Below are 20,237 nucleotides of genomic sequence, written 5' to 3' on the forward strand. Positions count from 1 at the left end.
TTGTCCAAGATATCCTTTAGTGATGTTATTAGATAAGTGTCATGGTGTGCAATGCCATTATCGGAGCCAAAGACCTCCATGTAGAGACAAAGCTTTTACAGAGGTAACTCGACCAAGTGACATCGTGAGACTGTTCATTATCAAAATGAGGACACTCTGATTGGAGCTGTTCGGTCATCTGCTTCAACAATAAAGCGAACGGAATCTGTGAGACTGTCAAAATAAACTTAAACTTAAGCAGAAAGCACCAGGAACCCGCATTACAAAGAGCAAGTCGCTCGAGAAAAACACACGGATCTCTAAAATCAATAATAAATGTTGTTAAGGAACAATTAACTAATTCAGGTGCTCGAAAATCCTCACATCCCAATGCTCTAATGCCCTGCACAGGTCTGAAGTCGCTCCAGTACCCACAGTACCCGATAGCTGGCACCTGCTGGCCCTGGAAGTCCTGAATACTCGAAATCCAGGGAAGACGCTAGAGACCTGGGGAACTTGAGAAGGAGGCATGGGGAATGCGAGAGGCAGAGATTCTTGGGGATCCGGAGAGACTGGGAGACCTGGGAACCCCAGCAGACCGAGAGACCGGAGAGTCTTGAGAGACTAAGAGACCTGGGAACGCCAACAGACTGATATAAAGAAACCTCGGACCGAGGTTTCATTCAATAAGCTATGGAAACAATCGGGAAAATAAAAACCTTGGGAACATCGAGAAAAATCCTTGGGATACCTTGAAAACATGAAACGTGAAACCAAGGGAAGGAACCTTTTCAGATCGTTCAGTGTTTTAACTCTCGCAAATGCTCGAAAGGCAATTAAGGATGTACTATCAATTTTACAGATCAGGACAGCATAGACAGGTTTATTTCATCCCTAAGCTATTTGGTTCCCTCCAGATCTGTTGAAACTACTGCATGAAAGTTCAATTCTCCCAGTCTGTACCATGACTTTCAGCAAGAGGTTAAAAATATTCTTGGTTGGATTACCTTACTTGTGCATTTGCACACTCCAGCCAGGGATCAGCTTTTGTAACGCTCTTCCGGAATTTACACTATTGACTTGAATGATGAGTTATTGAATCAATTTGCAAGCTTGACTGAAGAGCTCATTTGCTCTGAAAACCTGAGTCACGGGACCAAAAACCTGGGAATTTGGTTAATCGTGGCTTGAAAAGCTTGAAATGGATACCGGAAAAAAACATGGTAGATAGGAGAAGCTCAGTAGGTAGTCATTTGTTCTCTCAGAATGTAGGGTCAGGACATGCACTGAGAGTAAAGACACCATCTCCTCAAGCCTCCAATGTCAAAACGTCACTGCTCAAACTTCGCTGGGTCCATTACTTGCCAAGATTCTTCTGTCACGTTGGAGACAGAAACAAGAGATGAAACATAGGAATTTCAACGGCAAATTGTTGCCTCGACATATCATTCTGAGCAATGAATCTCATGGCCAAATTTAACTGGCCTCTTTCTACTGGATCCATCTTCTGTGGTTGAGTCTTGTTGTCAGCCAATGGGGATATGGCCAAGAAACACTGAAGCGGGTCGATAGTTCACGGACTTTAATGCGAACAGTGTTAAAGAGAAAGGAAAACAATAAACGCCGTTAACTAAAATTCTCAAATCGAAAACCAAGCCGAAGCTGCGGGTGTAAGGAACAACTAAGAATAAAACGAATACCGCTTCTCTTCAGAATCAGTTGACTTTACAAGCCAATTTATCAGGCAAGGCAGAATGCAAGCAGGAGGCGGAGTGTTGCTGTGCACAAGTCTGGACAAATACTACGACGAAATGAATGGAGTTAAATACTATCACAATGAAATAGTAATTAGCTGACAGGTGAATATTCACGAGCGCAATTGTCGTAATACTGCGCTGCGAATCCGTGATTGTGACACCTCCAGCATTGCATGTTGTGTTCTCTGAAGGATGCAGTCTTTATTGAATTTCTTCCATTTGCAGACGAGTTCCCTTACTGTGGACTGCTGAACACTCTATCGGATACGATAGGGTCTGTTAAGAGACTTTTGGATAGGTACATGGAGCTTAGAAAAATAGAGGGATATGGGTAAGCCTAGTAATTTCTAAGGTAGGGACATGTTTGGAACAACTTGTGGGCCGAATGGCCTGTGTTGTTCTGTAGGTTTTAGACGTTTCAATGTTCTAATTGTTTAGAAATGCTTTTGTAGCATTTTCGAGCTTCATGCATCTCTACAAACCTTCCTCTCGGGCCCTCTGTAAGTTGTTTTCATCGTGCACATAAACAGACCTTACTTAAGAAGAGCAGATTCTGTCAGTAACCTGACATTGCATATTTTTAGAGAGCACGGCACCTCTATAACCCACACCTCCGATCTCAGCTCATTGACTGGAACACCCGCCTACAAATGGCTTTTGTGGAAGGCGTTAGCCCAGTGATTCATACACTTTTCCAAAAAAAAAGTGTATTAATGTATAACTCTTGCTCATAAATAAAGGAATAAGGATAATATTTTGAGTTATTTATTTATTTAGTTGAGTCTCTTTATCTAGTTTTAGGATTTAGGTTAAGATGTGATCAAATTTACATCACATTTTTGCAGAAATAGGGAAAATTCGACAGGGGTCACAAAATTTCTAGCACCACTGTATTACGAGATGGATGTTGTGGATTGTCCTGTTTGTAATAACAGATCAATCGTAATATAATTTCTAGGATTCTAACTTTTAGCATTTATAAAACGTTGTGGTTTCTTTTATAAGTTTGCAACTTGAAGCAAGACTTTGCCGAATGAAGTTTACCAATTAATTCTGGCTGTATAAGTAATCAGATTGAGTTAAGCTACTGTAGGATCAGGAAATGTGTTGGATTGTTTGGTAAAGAGGTAAGTTCATTCTGATTTTTTATTTCTGTTGCTTATGTATTCATGAGAGAATAGGGGCTAAAGAGCCAGTATTCTGTTTTGGGTGTCAAATGTAGGATATCAAGGTGACCTCCAACTTCCCCAATGGCCACACCTGCACCAGCTCCTGATGCAGCTCCTGAAAGACCGTGTGTGGAAATGGAGCTGTAGCTCGATGACCTTTGACTTGTTAGGGAAGGAGGAACAGTTATAGACAGGATTTACAGGAGGTAGTCACCCCAAGGCTACAGGAGGCAGGCAAATGGGTGACTGCCAGGATTGGGAAGGCAGAACGTCAGATAGTGGACAGCGCCACTATGGGTGTTCCCCTCCACAATAAGCAATCAATTTTGAGTACTGCTGGGGGGCAATCTTCCTGGGGGAAGTCATAGCGACCATGGCTCTGGCACTGACTTTGACCCTGTGGGGCAGAAGTCTAGAGAACCGAAGAGGATGGCAGCAGTAATAAGGGACGCTATAGGCAAGAGGACAGATAGGTGATAGTATGGACGAGAAAAGTTTGTCACCCGGGTGCCAGTGTCTGCGATATTTCAGAAAGCGTCCACAGCCAGAAGTCTAGTACATATTAGTACCAACGACGTAGGTAGAATACGGAAGGATTTCCCGAAAAAGAAGAATGCAGGGAGTTAGGAAGGAAGCTGAGAAGCAGGACCCCAAAGGGTGGTAGTCTCGGGATTGCTGACTGTGCGACGCGACAGTGAAGATATGAACAGAATAAGGTAGAAAATTAATACGTGCTGAAGAAATAGAGCAGAGGGTGGGGATGCAAATTTCTGGAGAAGTAGGATCTTTTCTGGTGCATTGTGACCTGTACAAAAGGGATGGATTACATTTGAATCGGAGCGGGCCAATATTCTTGTGGCAGGTTTACTGGAGCTCTTCGGAGTGATTTAAAGTAATATGGCAGGTGTTGGGAACCAGTATGATAGCGCTGAGGATCAAGCAGAAGCTTTACAAGTAGATGACGGACGTAACATGAAATCGTGGAAGGACAAACCAATGACTGGATACAAATGCGACCAGAAGAAAGGGTAATATTGTACCTCGGAGGCAAAATCTTAAAAGGGTGAAGAATGCAGGACTGCAGGTGCTATATTTAAATATGCGTAGAATTCGGAGTAAGGTGGACAAACTCCTGACGCAATTACAGAGAGATCGGTATTGTATTGTGGACAACACTGAGTGTCAGCTGAAAGTAGGTAATAGTTCAGAGCTTAACACCACGATATACTTTGTATCGAATGGACAGGCAGGAAAGCACAGGTGGTAGTGCGGCTCTGTTGGGAAGAGATGGAATCACATAGTTAGAAAAAGGTGACACAGGGTCAGAGAATGTTGAATCATTTTCGGTGGAGTTACGAAACTGCAAAGTAAAAGAAACATCACTGAAGTCACATATAGACCTCCAAATAGTAGCCAAGGTGTGTTTTTGAGATTAAAAACAGAGCTGGAAAAGGCTCTCTTAATAAAGGTAATGACACAATTGTAATGGGGGACTTCAATGTGCAAAGGGATTGGAAAATAAGGTTAAGGTCGTGTCGCAAGGGAGGGAGTTTGTTGAATGCCTGAGAGAAGGCTTCTTTGAGCAGCTTGTGCTTGAGCCTACTAAAAGAAAGGCTATCTTGGAGTGGATGTTGAGCAACAACCCAATTTGAGAGGAAGAAGTATCAACCACATGCATCAGTATCGCAATGAAATAAATGGAATTACATAGGCAGAAAGAGGAGCTTGCCCTGAGGATACTGACGGTGAAGACGGCAGAACAGGGAAGGCTGAAGTTTCTGGGAATAGTTCACAAGACCGAGGTAGATATGTCTCACAGAGGAAGTTTCCAGATGGCAGGGCTTGGGATGGAGAGCGATAATAATTCAGCCACAACGCAAGGGCGGACAGAATCAATGTGCCACATGGCCTAGTTCTGATCTTTCTGTTCTGATCATCTGGTTCTTATGTACTGAATTGCTCTCAAATGATTGATTAATGAGCAGGTCTGTTGGTGTGCTTAATAAAGTGATCATTGAGAGTATGTACACATTATATATATTTACATAATATACATTTTGCAAATCTAATGTATAGATTAGATTTAAGTACTCTACTCATGTAGCGTCAGAGCAGTGTATTCAGTCTACTGAATTGCTCTCACGTGATTAACGAAGCGTATTTTGTGTTAATGAACAGGTCTGTTGGTGTTACTTAATAAAGTGGCCACTGAGCGTATATAAAAAGTATACAAAATACACATTTTGCAAATATAACGTATACATAGGATTTAAGTACTCAACTCATATAGCGTCAGATTGACGTGTTCGGTATTACAAGATCAGTAAAGAGTATAGCAATTGTTGAATATTGAATATTAACGGTTAAAAGTGCACACGGGATGTTCCCAGTCCCCCATCCAACACCAATCCCATCAGAAAGCGAGAGAAATTGAAGCAATTTTCTAATTTATGAAGTCACTCTCATGGGAATGTTTATTAGCTGTTATCAAGAGGAATTGTGACGTCAGTCATTATGTTTGTTTACTGACTGTATCTTTAGTTAATGTCATTCATCATGATTGAATTGTAAACAACATGAGTTTATTTAACTGACTTCCGCGGTTGTACTTCAAGTATATTAAGGACTCCTTCAGAAATCGGCACCAGCGCGATTGGTGTACAGAACGGGTCTCGCAGAACTTCACGGAAAATGCACGCGCCTCCCAGAGGTTTGGTGTACGCAATTTACTACACAGCTCTTGCTGTGATCGCGGTTCCAGGTAAAGCATTTTTTGTTAATTAAACAACGGTGGTCTTGTATCTCATATCTTATACTCTTATGGTCATTATTCATTGCATTTCTGCACAGTGATTGGTTGAGCAGATATTTGTATCAAGCATCCAGTCTACTGGTGTATCTGATAAAGAGGCCACTGAGTTTTTATACATTATATGCACAAAACACATACATAATAAACATTATATATATACCGTACCGTGCCAAATTCTTCGGCACATAGCCTATGGTGTCCCAGAATTTTGCAATTTACTGTTTATAACGTATAAGTATGTCTATGGCTTCCGTCGATCAGAAATGACCTTGGATATTGTGTCCGAGTTGTCCAGATACACATGCTTGGGCGATACGATTTGTGAAGCAAGCTTGCAGCACGTTCACTCTCTTCACACATCTGATCACCCCAAACGAACTATAGAACTCAATGTATGCCTGTTTTATTGACACCAGCTCCGGATGTTACCCTCGGAGTTTACTACCGAAGCCTGCCCCATGGGTGAGCATAGCCGCAAGGCAAAGGAGGTGTGAAAGCAGAGTTTCGCTTCTCCTAGGTGAGTAGCCATCCACGGCTGACGAACCCCATCTGTCCGAAAGGGCAGGTTTTATTGAGCCGGTAACCACCTTTGCCACTTCTCCAGCCAGTGGGTACGGTTCCGCCGGGCTTTGTAGATGAATGCCAGAAGCTAAACGTGGTTGTGAGAGGTCATTCGAGCCGCACGCCGCTGGGAGCATTTAATAGATAGTGGGAGCTCCCCCAGCTATAACAACCTTAAGGAAGTTTGAGTATAAATATGACTTGTACATTAAGTCATATAAGTTCATACTGTTCTGTTCGACATGGCAGGGCTGTTAAGTAGACAAAATAATACATACGGGAGAGGGAATAATAAGTGTGATCTGACCATATAAGTTTTACGCAGTTAACTGGACGATTTCTTGACACACTTAACGTGCATTATATGATTGACAGTTGATAAAGTAACTAAATTACATTTTTAAATATTGCAAACATGCCGCAGTATCTGTAACAATTGTCAATAAGTTCACGGTCTTTACCACGCTATATTAATGATTGATCCAGTTTTTAACTCCTTATGCATTGCTGGCGCCCTATTTAGGACCGTCGTCGACATTGTTCAAAGTGTGTTAACCGGCGGGCTAATATTCTCTGTATTACGTTGGCACAAAAAGTGAGCAATTCTCTGAGTGTAACACATGGTTCTTGTAGCTTATGTGGCCTTCGTGTCAGCTTGACCGATCCAGCGATTCTCTTCTGTCCTCTCTCATTAACAAGGCGTTTTTCTCCGAAGAACTGACCTCTCACTGGATGTTTGATATTTGCTTGTTTGTTCTTCAGTCGACTGTTGCTTGTGAAAATTCCAGAAAACTAGCAGTTTCTCAGATACTCAAACCACCTTATTTGGCACCAACTAATGTTCCACGGTCACTGAGATCACATTTCTTTCCCATTCTTTGAACGGGGTGCAAAACATTTTTATGGTGTGGCCCTACCACTAATCGAGGGGTGCATGGACTGCAGGTTGGGAACCGCTCGTCTTGGCTACGTCTGGATCTGTTTATACTTTGGATTGTCACCAATGTTTAGCTGTTCAGATGTTGTCATTAACGAGCAGGTGTATAGGGGTATACCTAAAAGAATGTCCATAGAGTGTATATTAGATAACTGCGCCACAATAAAGCACAAAAGCATTTTTTTGTTTTTATTTTAATTTCTGTACTCGTTTTAGCTCCTGGTCGTTGTGGTTTCCACATCAGGTCGAGACAATCTTCATTGTAAAGCATCAAAAGAAGATTATCAGCTTTTTTTTTGGAGCTGCCATGCAAAATTAATTTCAAACTTCCGAATTACTTCAGCTGCGAGTGTTTTCGGTGATTAATCTCCATTTGTTTCTCCCACAGTTAATGTCGTGGCGATTGTGATCCTGTCCAGAGGTAACTGCGGCCTGACAAGATGTATCAGCCGGTACCTCGTGTCCATGGCGGTGACGGATCTTCTGGTAATTATCACTGCCGTGATATTAAACCGGATTCCAGCTATTTATTTCCCAGGTAGTTTCCTCTCCATCACACCCGTGTGCAGTTTCAGCATTGCAATAATTTACGCCGCCAGGGACAGTTCGGTTTGGTTGACAGTCATGTTCACTTTTGACCGATATGTCGCCATCTGCTGGCAGAAACTCAAAGTAAAGTATTGCACCCACAGAACCGCCGGCATTGTCGTCTCGGTCGTCTGTACTTTGGGCTGCGTGATCAATATTCCCTGGTATTTTATGAACGAACCAATCTATGTCATTGATAACGTGCCCTGGTATTGCAAACAGAGGGATATCCGTTATACTTTTCTGTTGTGGACTATATTTGATTGGGCCGATCGCGTTGTGACACCTTGCCTCCCGTTCCTGCTTATTATCTCGTTCAACACTCTGACTGTCAGTCACATTTTGGTGGCCAATCGTGCCCGTAGAAGACTCCAAAGTTGCCCCACGGGAGAGAGACAGAGCGACCCGGAGATGGAAAGCCGCAGGAAGTCGATCGTCCTGCTCTTTGCAATCTCGGGATGTTTCATCCTTCTGTGGATGCCATATGTTGTCTACTTCTTTGTTCATCGATTTCAAGTTGGTGATGCAATTATTGGTTACAGCGATCCCAGATATATCCTGATGGAAATTGCCAATGTGCTTCAAATGTTGAGTTGTTGCACAAACACGTTTATTTACGCAGTGACTCAAAATAAGTTCAGGAAGGAGCTGAAGAACCTGATATATCCACGGAACATTTCACATTCGTTGTCTAAGTAGCGGAAGTGGCAAGTTCCTGCAAAAGAAAAAATATATGAAATGTGCTAACTCGTTCCATTTGGACAACATAAAAACTTTGCCTGAAATTCTGGACTTGATTTGAGTTGCAGGTTATCCCGTGGTTATTTAACGAAACTAATAGTTTAATAATATGCTCTCCTTCGATGTTACAAGGCAAATAGATACCTCTGCTCCTCTCTTCACTTTCTACAGTGACCGCTCCTCCTGGGATTTCCTCGTCCGGTTGTCCCTCCGACTGATCTCCCTCTTGCCTCTTATTCCAGCGAATGAAAGAAATGCTACTGCTGTCCATTCGCCTTTTCTATCACCACCATTTAGGTCATCAAACTGCCCTTCCAGTTGAATTAAGACTTCGCCGGTGAGACTATCAATTTCTCTAACTTCTGATATCCTCTTCTCCGCCCATTCCCTCTTCCTCTATTTGCCGATCTAATTCCACTCTTACCTCTGCTCATTTCCTCAACTGCCAAACACTTCCCTCCGGTACCGTTTCTCCTATAGCCCACTCTCATCTCCTTTCCGAATCCTTCTTTTTCAGCCCTATACCTTTTCCACCTATCATCTCTCAGCTTCTTACTTCATCGCCCGCTCACCTGAGTTTGCCTATCAGCTTTTAGCTTCCAGCTCCGCATACTTATTCTGGCTTCCTCACCCTTCATATCCAGCCCTCATGAAGGGCTTCGCCCTAGAACATCAACTATTTATTCCTTTCCATAGATGCTGCCTGAACCATAGAGTTTCTCCAGCATTTTGTGTGCGTTGCGCAAACTTGCCAAGATCTGGGATAAACTCTCGTGTTCATGAACCGCCTATTGCTGTTCGAACCCAATAAAGTATCTCACGCAAGTGTTTACAGTTGATGGATAGCGAAACACAGCATCCACACACTAAATGTAATTGGACAATGATCACATGACGTTTGCAGGATTCAAATTTGTGCATGAGTATTGTGTAGGTAATTAAATATCACAAGGCTTTTCTTCTGAAAGTCGCATAGTTTTTTTTTTATGATTGGGTTTTCTTTAACATTCGCATATATCCCCTAAACTTCCACCTCAACTCTGCAGTGCTTGGTATTTGTGCTCTGGGAAAAATATAACTCTTACTATTTCCAACATCTTCGCTTTTCCTATAACCTTCTATCAGATCTCCCCACAGCCTCCGACGCTCCGGTGTAAACAACCAACATTTGTCCAATTTCTCCTTATATCTCAAACCCACCAACCCGAGCAGCATCCTGGTGAAATTCCTTTGAAACCACTCTCATCTCCTTTAAACCGTTTGTCCTCTCATATCTAATGCTCCAGTGTGACAATTCCAACCTGCGAAAAAGATCCTGAGCTTCTACCCAAGCTAAGCATATGGTAGGTAATCTAAAGAGAGACCAAGCAGCCACGATTTTCTGCAATAATTTTATGTACAGTCCTCTGCAAACGTCTTCGGCACATACATGTTGCTCGGGTCTTTAATACTTCTGCACAATAGTGTGTTTGGCGATTTGGATCAGACAGCGAATTTGTAAACCTGATAGGAGCAAAGGATTCTGCGTTTAGCCAGAGCGGTGCACCGCGGGAGGAGTGTGAGACAGGTAGCAAAGAAGGAGTACCGAGGGTGGGGGGAGGTTGTGGCGGGTTCAGACTGACCCATCCCGCAGACACCAGACAACCTCTGTAAAAATATGCCCAACTTTTTGCATACAATCGATTGCTATTTTATTTATTAACTCCTGTTCATTTTTTTTTTGCTGCTGTGGCCAATAAACATCAAGGTTTGAAGTGGTGTGAGCTCAAGAATGCTCTTCTGCACACCATTGTTGTAACGAGTGGTTACTTGAGTTACTTTTGCCTTCTTGCCAGCTTAAAATAGTCTGACCGTTCCCGTTTACCCTCTCTCATTAATTGAGCATTGTCACACTTGATCCACAGCTGACTGGATTGCTTAGCAGCAATCGCCTTGACTCTGGGGACTATTGTGAGTGAAAATCTCAGGAAGTCATCTCGGTTTAAATGTTCCCTGATAATTGCTTCTCCAGCCTTTTCTGCTCTGCATTACCGACCTCATTGGTGCTGCTTCATTCACTCATGCGGAGCTCGTCAGTTTCATCAAATATACTTCCAATGCCCACCCTGCATTAAAGTGACGGCCTGTTTCTGACACCTTTCTCCTCACCACCACCCCCCCCCCACACACACACACACACACACACACACATCTCTCTCTCTCTCTCTCTCTCTCTCTCTCTCTCTGTCTCTCTCTCTCTCTCTCTCTCTCTCTCTCTCTCTCTCTCTCTCTCTCTCTCTCTCTCTCTCTCTCTCTCTCTCTCTCTCTCTCTCTCTCTCTCTCTCTACCGAAGCCCACAGTTCATTTCGCTGTACTCCTGCCATCCTATCACCTGCAAGCATGCCATTCCCTTTGCTGACTTGCACTCCCTACTCCTCTTCCCCCATGTTGGTTGATGAACGTCTCTGCAGTCAAGAAAAAGGCACTCTGAGGTTGGAAAAGAAATACTCCATGTTCCGCCTGGGTAGCTTAACGTTGTTATAGACGGGGTGGTGATGGGGACAAGCTCCCACTATCTATTAAATGCTCCTAATGGTGTGCGCCTCATTTCGCCTCGGATAGCCAAGTCCAGCTCCTGGCCTTCACGAGTGACTCAGCTATTAAGCCCAGTCGAACCATCTCTACTGACAGGAAAAGGTACAAAGGCGTGTTACTGGCACCTTAACACCAGTCGCTTAAGGCAGATGGGACTTATAGTTGACAGCTCATTTAGAGGAAGTAAACTCTGATCACAAGTCTCGGCTGCCTGGTGGCGATACTCACTTATGTGAAAGGCTTTGGGAGTAAACCCCGAGGAAAAATCCGGAGCCGGTCCCAAAAGTTATAGCAGGCGCACATTTTGTTGACTGCTGTCTCGCAGCTTCTGCGACGCTGCTGGTACCGAACTGACCATAAGACCATAAGACAAAGGAGCAGAAGTCGGCCATTCTGCCCATCGTGTCTGCTCCGCCATTTCATCATGAGCTGATTCAATCATCCCTTTAGTCCCATTCCCCCGCCTTCTCACCATAACCTTTGATGCCCTCTACTCAGATACTTATCAATCTCTGCCTTCAATACACCCAGTGACTTGGCCTCCACTGCCGCCCGTGGCAACAAATTCCATACATTCGGCACCCTCTGGCTAAAACAAAAAAGAAGTTCGCACTTCTGTTCTGAATGGGCGCCCTGCAATCCTCAAGTCATGTCCTCTCGTACTAGATTCCCCCACATGGGAAACAACTTTGCCACATCCACCCTATCCGTGCCTTTCAACATTCGTGTGAATGTTGTGTCAACATTCTGTGCCAGTTTCTGCCGTTCCTCTGGGTTCCACAGAAGCAGCGACAGGGGGAGCTTGTTACATGAACAACAGTATGCTCTCCATATCGTACTACCCAAGATTGCGTAAGTGGACACCTACGAATTAATATCCATGCTCGACCCTGACCGATGGAGGCCTCAGAGACCTCATGGCTTCCAACATGATGACATGAAAATCGATTTCTCCAAATTCCTGCAGTGTTCCCTCCTTACCCTTCTTTGTTCCGTTATTCCCCATTCTGGCTGCCGTCTTATCTCTTCTGCTCTTCGCACTTGTTTATCTCTTCCCCCTTGTGTTCCTCCTTCTTCTTTTTCTCCAATAGTCAGCTCTCCACTCCGATCGCATTCTTTCTTTTGCAACCCTTTACGTTTTTCCAGCTGCAACCTCCCAGCTTCAAACTTCACACTTTCTGGCTTGTATACCTTACCCTCCCACGCCTTCTTATTCTGGCTTTTCCCCTCGTCCTTTCCAGTCCGCATTCAAGGTTTGGGGCCGAAACGTCGATTGTTTATTCCATGCATGCTTACCAAGCCGATGAGTTCGTCCATCATTTCCTATATGATTCCCAGAAGATTAGCAATTTCTGAAATACTCAGATCATCCCGTCTGGCACCACCCATCATTCCACGGTCAAAGTTTAGTTGTTGTTCGGACCGAATATCATAATGGGGCGTATATATATGTATAAAACTTATTCATTAAGTCATGTAAATTCATAACGCTGTTTTCGGCAAAAGATGGTCGATAGGAGCGGCATCAACATGTGTGCAGGGAGTAGGGAATGATAAGTGTGATTCGACTGCATTCGTTTTAGGTAGTTAACTGCTCGACTTTCATGACGCAATAAACATGCAGCAAATATGTGGCAGGTAGAAAAGTAATTAAATAACGTTTTTAAATGTTGGAACACGCTGCAGCACCCGTGACCGGGGTGAATGCGTTCAATGTCTCTATCATGCTGTGTTAACGTTTGATCCAACTTTTAACTCTTTATTCACTGATGTCGCAGACATTTTCTCAAGTGGGTTATCTGGGGAGAAAATATTCTCCGCATTGAAATTTTGCAGGATTCCAATTTGAGCATAGGTATTGAGTAGTTAATAAAATTTCACAATGCTTTACTTCAGAAAAACGCGGAGTGCATGCGCATCTAGTCTTTAAAATTTAACCTCAGCTCTGCATTACTCTGCATTTGTACTCTGGGGAAAAATAACGACTCCTTCTATTTACAATATCTCTGCCTCTCTTATAACCTATCAGATCTCCCCCCACTCCCAGCTCTCCCAGCCTGCTACGCTCTGGAGTAAACGACCAAAATTTGTCTTGTCTCTCCTTATAGCTCAAACTCACTAATCTGAGAAACATCCTGGTGAAATTCTTCTGAAGCCTCACACAACTCCTTTAAACCTTTTATCCTCTCAGATATAATGCTCTAGTTTATCAATACCAGCCATGGGAAAAGACCAGGAGCTTCTACACAAGTTCACTATAGCCCCATAGAGTAGTTCATAAAAATGGCTCATAAAACGAGTTGTGAGGTTGCCTAATACTTCAGCACAGCAGTGCATTTATCAGTGTGCAGCAGACAGCGTGTTTGTATAGAGTGAATGCAAAGCAGGCTTTTCCACTGGGGTTCAGTGGGATTACAGCCAGTGGGCTTTCGTTAAGGGTGAAAAGGTGAGAAGTTTAAGGGGAGCATGAAGGGAAACTTCTTCACTCAGATACTCCTGAGAGCTTGGAACGCGCTACCAGCACAAATGGGGCATGAAGCACAATATCCACGTTGATCAGAAGTTCAGATAGAGATATGGAGGGCTATGGTCCACTTTCAGGTCGAAGCAAGTAGACAATGTATATGGTTTATGCATGTACCTGATGGGTCAATGTGCCAGTGTCTGCGCTGTTTTCTATGTCTCTGTAATTCTGTGCTTATGACTCCATATAAGATGAGAATTAACAGATACAGGTGCATAACCTCGCAGGGCTGATGACACCTTCTAACTGCATGGATTTACTTCGGGTTCTCCGGTTTCCTCCCATAGTCCAAAGACATACCGGTTGGTAGGTTAATTGGTCATTGTAAATTTAACTGTGATTAAGCAAGGTTTCAATAAATGGGTTGCAGGGCTGGAGGCTCGCTGTGTTGGAAGACTCTACTCCACGTTGTATCTGTTGTATGAAATATAAATGAATAACATCATTGATACTATTTCCAAAGCCAGCACTAAGTTTTTGTTCATTTGTCATCCAAATGAACTGTCATTTGTTCATCCAAAGGGTTGAGAATCAATGGAATTATTTGACACGAACGTCTGTGGAGATTCGTCTTTGGATATATGTAAATCAGAGCGTTTTAGGTTCGATTAGTTATCGAGTCTAAGGTTAAGCTGAAAAGGCAGGCAAATGGGGCTGATCTGGATGATAAATCAGCCACGATAGAATGATGAAGAAGAGCCTTTGGACAAATGGCTTGATTTTCCTCCTATGTCTAATGGTCTTATGGTCGGATATATAGAATGAATTCTGCCTGAAGGTCGGCGACTTATGTTCTCCAGGAATTTGTTCTGATCCCCTGCCCTCCGTGATGTTTCATAAATAACATTGATGAGGAAATGGAAGAGCAATATAGTAAGTTAGCGAAGTTTCGGAAAACGTGTGAAGTGATACACTTTGGAATGTCGAACTTAATGACAGGGTTTCAGTTCAGGGGTCACGAGGTAATGTTGCAGTTCTTTCAAACCCTGATAGACCACACTTGAAATATTGCGTTTTGTTGTGGTTGCCTCATTACGAGATGGATGCGGAAGCTTTAGAGATGGTGCAAACGAGACTTACCAAGAAGCTGTCCGGCTGGGAGAGCATGTCTTTTTTAAGAGAAGCTCACCCAGCTAAAGCTTTTCTCTTTAAGCATGAGAGGTGACTTGATAGTGCTGCATGGCATCATTACAATAGAGAGCAAAGGACTCTATCCCAGAGCGACAACGGCGAACGCCAGAGGAAATCCGTTAAAAGTGCATGCATGAAAATTAAGTGGGGATGTCAGAGGTTGCATTTTTTGTTGCAGAGAGTAATAAAATACCTGGACTGTACTGTCAGTGTTAAGACTAATACATCGGATGATTTAAAGACACATTTCCCTAGGTGTATATGGTAGATGAAATAATAAAGGATGGTTGGGGCTCGTAGGGGGTGGGAGTGTTAGATTCGTCCTGGAATAAGTTTCTATCAGGTGGTATAACATCCTCGGTGAAGACTGAGATCCACCGGATGGACAAAACTAAGCTGTTATTATGTTTTCTTCTTAAGTTAAAGTGGATAGAATGACAACTTGAAAGGAAGACATAACAGGATTGTCCTTATTCCGAAAGCAGATGACAATGCAAAATTAGAAACTGATTAAAAAAAACTGTATTCAGTATTCCCATTGTGATTGAGATTTTTATCTATTTAATTATTTATTTATTAAGTATCTGCCTACGTAGCTCTCTATTTATTTACATATACTTATCTGTTTGTCTGACCTTCTGTCTGTCTATCAATCTCTCTATTTATCTATTTATCTAATTGTACATTTATTTGCTTAGTTATTTACCAACACATTTACTTATTTAGTTGCTATTTGCACAATTTGTTGCCTTTTGCACCCTGATTGTTTTTCATTTTGTTAATGTGCAGTTTTGCATTGATTCTATTGTGTTTCTTTACATTTAATGTGAACGGCTGCATGAAAATGAATCTCGGGTTTATGTGTAGGTATTTTGAAAATTCACGCATTCAAGTTAACGTTGTAATTCACTTGTTGCGTACCTCTCCTGTTCTCTCTGAACTTCGTGATACTCTTATTGACTGTACCAACTACTGAATCTGGAATTATTGACCTGTTATTGAACACTCCATGTATTCCTCCCTATGTGTCTCAGCATTCTGAAATCAGCATGAATACATTAGCGGAGGATATGTGCAGGGGTATTTTGCTTTGCTCCGTTAAAACCGAACGAATGAGCGTCATAAGAACATAAGGCCGCGGCGAATTAGATCATTCGGCCGATCGTCTGCTCCGCCATTCCACCGTGGCTGATTTGTTATTTCAACTCCATTCTCCCGCCTTCTCCCCCTAAGCTTTGATAAACTGATTGATCAAGAACTGAGCAACCGCTGCTTGAAATACCCCCAATAAATTCGGTCTGTGGCTATAAATGGTCAAAGTACGAGGGGCGTTTGGTGGTTCTCAGCCTGTACTGTTGGGAGCTTTGACGAATGGGCGGTTGGGGGAATGTCATTGAAACCTGTCGAATACTAAAAGGCCGACATCGAGTGGAAATGGAGAGGATACTTCCTACAGTAGTGGAGTCTAGGACCAGCATCAGAATTATAGTAATTCCATTTAGAGCAGAGTTGAGGGTAACATCTTTCGCCAGAATGAATTGCCACAGACGGCAGTGGAGAAAAAGTCATAGGGTGAACTTTAAGTGAAGATTGGTAAGTTCTTGATTAGTAAAGGCGTCACCGGTTACGAGGAGAAGGAGGGAGAACGGAGAGGAATGCGATAATAAATCAGCCTACATGGAACGCCAGCGCAGAATCAATGAGCTGAATGGCCTAAATCTGCTTCTCTGACTTCTGGTTCATATGGTCCTTATGAACCGAGTTTCTGCCACGATATAAGATGATCGGATATTTTATGGCGAGCAGGTCTGTATTTGGAATTTAAAAATGGCCCTTGTGTGTATGAAAACTTACCAGTATAAAAATTACACATTAATGTATTATATATTATATAAATATAATTTAAATAATCAAGTAATATATCTTCAGATAGGTGTGTTGGGCATGACAAGGTCGGTAAAGAGTGTATTTTTTGTTGAGGTCCCCACACCACCCACACCCCACTGCACAAAGCCCACCAAAATCATCAGAATGCGAGAAAAACTGCAGCAATTTCCTAATTTAGGAAGTCACTCTCCTGGGGATTTTACCAAATCTCTTTGCTCTTTAGCTAGCAGCCAATCTAATTGTGACATCGGATATTATGTTTGTTCACTGACTGTGTCTTAAATTAACGTCATTTCCCATGATTGAATTGTAAACAACATGAGCCTATTTAACTGTCATTTCCGGTTAAATGTCAAGTATATCAGAGACTCCTTCTGAAATCGACAAAAGTGTGATTGGTCTCGCATACAGTCACGGAAAATGCTCGCCCCTCCCAGAGGCCTGGTGTACGCAATTTACTACACGGCTCTTGCAGTGATCGCGGTTCCAGGTAAAGAATTTCTTACTAATTAAGTATCTGTGGTCTTATGCCTTCTACTCTTGTGATCTTTATGAATTAAATAGCTGCCACGTGATTGGCTGAGCAGATATTTGAAATTTTAATACATTTTCGGTGTTTTGATATATTATATGTATGAAACAAATACATAATATACATTATAAACACAGTGCTGTGCAAAGGTCTTCGTTTCACAGTCAAAGGTACATAAGGCCTTTGCAGCCTACTACAGCTGCTGAATGTTCACCAATATTTACAAAACCGTAAGACTCCAGATTCTGCTGTTTCAAGAGCGAGTAGAGATGGAGACGACTTTCCACCCTGTCCTTCAATTCAAGTCAAAATGAACCCAAGAATAAAATGATATTAAAAACAATAGTTTAGAGTTCTGTGGAAGCTTCACGTCGACAAGACCGACATGCTAATATGTGGAGAATAGGGAAATAAAAGTGTAATCTGACTGCATTTGCTTTCGGCAACTTTCTTGACATTCTAAACGTTCAGCAAGTATTTGGCAGGTGATACCGTAATAAAATGACATTTTTAATGCTGCCAACACGCAGCAGCATCCGTAACATGAGTGAATGAGCCTTTACCACTGTCTTTACCTCATGCATTAATGTTTGATCCAATTTTTAACTCTTCATGCACTGATATCGCCGACATTTTCTGAAATGGGCTAACTGGGAAGCAAATATACTCTGCATTAAATGACACAGAGACCTAACACTTCTCTGAGTGTTCGGGTATAATGCATGGTTATCTGAGTTGCTGTCGCCTTCCAGTCAGCTTGAACCAGTCTAGCCTTCTCTCTTCTTCATTAACAAGGGATTTTCGTCCGCAGAGCTGCCGTTCACTGCATTTTTTAACAATTGCTTATTGTTCTGGAGACTATTGAGTGTGAAAATCCCAAAAGATCAGCAGCTTCAGAGATAATCAAGCCGCAGGTCTGTCACCAGCATTCACGGTCAAGTTCACTGAGATCACCTTGCTTCTACATTTAAACCTCTTGACCAGCGATGCCCAAAGTTTATTTTTGTGACATGTTCTCTACCACTAGCAGAGGGATCCCTATAACCCAGGTTGGGAACCCCCCCCCCCCCCGGCCATGACTGCAAGTTTCTTTTTTATTATGAATTGCGATGCTGCGACATAATTATGTGATCAGATATTCGCATTAACGATGTGCTGTTCTTCAGGGATACTCCATAAAGAATCTATATTTGATTACCGCGTGTTAATTAATCAAGCCCTTAATGTAAAGTTCTCTTTGCTGGTCAATGTGTTTTCCATACCAGGTCGTGATGCCAGATAAGAAAATCTCCATTGCAGCGCATCCATAGAAGTTTTTATAAGTTTGTTTGGTGACATGCGAAACTTTGTAAATTTCTACATTCAAACATCTGATTTACTTCTGCTTCAAGGGCATTCTGTCACTAAAATCCAATTGTTTCTCTTACAGTTAATATGGTGGCCATTGTGATCCTGTCCCTAGGAAACTGTGGCCTAAACAGATGTATCAGCCGATATCTTGTGTCCATGGCAGCGACAGATCTTCTGGTAATTATCACCGCTGTGATATTAAACCGGATTCCCGCTATTTATTTTCCCGGTAGTTTCCTATCCATCACCCCCGTGCGCAGTCTCAGCACTGTGTTAATTTACGCCGCCAGGGACAGTTCGGTTTGGTTAAAGGTCACGTTCACCCTTGACCGATATGTCGCCATCTGCTGGCACACACTCAAAGCAAAGTATTGCACCCACAGAACCGCTGGCATTGTTGTCTCTGTCGTCTGTACTTTGGGCTGCGTGATCAACATTCCCTGGTACTTTTTGCACGAACCAATGTACGTCATTGACAACATGCCCTGGTTTTGCAAACGGCGGGATATCCTTTATTCTTTTCTGCTGTGGAAAGCATTTGATTGGACCGATCGCGTTTTGACACCTTGCCTCCCGTTCCTGCTTATTATCTCCTTCAACGCTCTGACTGTTCGGCACATTCTGGCGGCCAGTCGGGCCCCTAGGAGACTCCGCAGTTATCCCACGGAAGTGAAACAGAGCGACCCGGAGATGGAAAGCCGCAGAAGGTCGATCGTCCTGCTCTTTGCAATCTCGGGATGTTTCATCATTCTGTGGATGCTGTATGTTCTCCATTTCTTGCTGAAGCGATTTCAAGCTGGTTACACAATTAATGGCTCCAATGATTACAGGTTAATCCTAAGGGAAATTGCCAACGTGTTTCAGATGCTGGGCAAATACGTGTTTCAGATGCTGCACAAATACGTTTGTCTACGCAGTGACTCAGAACAAATTGTTGAAAGAGTTGAAAGTCCTGATGAAATTTACATGGAACATTTCACATTCGTTTTCTAAATAGCGGAAGTTACAGGTTTCTGCAAAAGAAAAATCATAGGAAATGTGCTAACTAGTTCCGTTTAGACCACATTTTCATTTTGCTCAGAACTCGAGGCTTAATTTAAATTGCACGTAATCCCGTCATTATTTAACGTAGTTAATAATTTAACAGACTGTTTTTCGATTTTGTTGGGAAATTGGATGCCTAAGATCTCCCACTGTCCCCTCCCTCCACTTTCTGCAATGATGGCTCTCTTCGTAATTTCCGAGTTAAATAGTCCCTCCCCACCGATCTCTCTCCTGGCATTTAGCCCTACAAACGAAATAAGTCCGACACCTGCGCATTCAACTGCTCGCTCACCACCATTCTAACAGTCTAACAGTCCTTTCAGTTGATTAATCGCTTCACCAGTGAGCCTGTAGGGTTCATCTGCTAAATCCGGTGCTCCAGCAGCGGCCTCCTCGACATCGGTGAGACCCGACGTAGATTGGGGTGCCCTTCACTCCGTCTGCAACAACCGGGATTTAACACAGTCCAGTCCCCAATTTCTATTCATGGCCTCTTCTACTGACACGATGTGGGCACTCTCAAGATGTGGACTTCCTATTCCGCCTGGATAGCCCCATACCTGAAGGCATGAACATCGATTTCACAAATTCCGAGAACCTCTTCACCTCCTCTTCTCCGTTCCTGCATTTCCTAATCTAATGCATGCTCAC

The 20,237-nt window shown here is 42.9% G+C and overlaps 2 protein-coding genes across 2 annotated transcripts; both read left to right on the top strand.

Moving 5' to 3' along the window:
• Positions 1-3,802: 3,802 nt before the first annotated feature.
• On the top strand, positions 3,803-8,502 carry LOC132380739 (probable G-protein coupled receptor 139). The gene is made up of 3 exons (XM_059949732.1): positions 3,803-3,933; positions 5,521-5,666; positions 7,604-8,502. Exons 1-3 carry the CDS (start codon positions 3,803-3,805, stop codon positions 8,500-8,502), a joined length of 1,176 nt encoding a protein of 391 aa, XP_059805715.1.
• An 8,578-nt stretch (positions 8,503-17,080) lies between these two features.
• On the top strand, positions 17,081-19,535 carry LOC132380740 (probable G-protein coupled receptor 139). Its single transcript, XM_059949733.1, has 2 exons — positions 17,081-17,150; positions 18,622-19,535. Exons 1-2 carry the CDS (start codon positions 17,081-17,083, stop codon positions 19,533-19,535), a joined length of 984 nt encoding a protein of 327 aa, XP_059805716.1.
• Positions 19,536-20,237: the final 702 nt, after the last annotated feature.

Source organism: Hypanus sabinus, chromosome 24 (genome assembly GCF_030144855.1).
Source record: "Hypanus sabinus isolate sHypSab1 chromosome 24, sHypSab1.hap1, whole genome shotgun sequence".
Classification (NCBI taxonomy): domain Eukaryota; kingdom Metazoa; phylum Chordata; class Chondrichthyes; order Myliobatiformes; family Dasyatidae; genus Hypanus; species Hypanus sabinus.

Excerpts from the sequence above, each read along its gene's own strand:
- LOC132380739 (XM_059949732.1), top strand. The coding sequence starts at position 3,803 with ATGGCAGGTGTTGGGAACCAGTATGATAGCGCTGAGGATCAAGCAGAA. Across the intron at positions 3,934-5,520 it reads AAATGCGACCAGAAGAAAGG|TATATTAAGGACTCCTTCAG; the intron begins GTAATATTGTAC and ends TTGTACTTCAAG. Across the intron at positions 5,667-7,603 it reads TGCTGTGATCGCGGTTCCAG|TTAATGTCGTGGCGATTGTG; the intron begins GTAAAGCATTTT and ends TTTCTCCCACAG.
- LOC132380740 (XM_059949733.1), top strand. The coding sequence starts at position 17,081 with ATGCTCGCCCCTCCCAGAGGCCTGGTGTACGCAATTTACTACACGGCT. Across the intron at positions 17,151-18,621 it reads TGCAGTGATCGCGGTTCCAG|TTAATATGGTGGCCATTGTG; the intron begins GTAAAGAATTTC and ends TTTCTCTTACAG.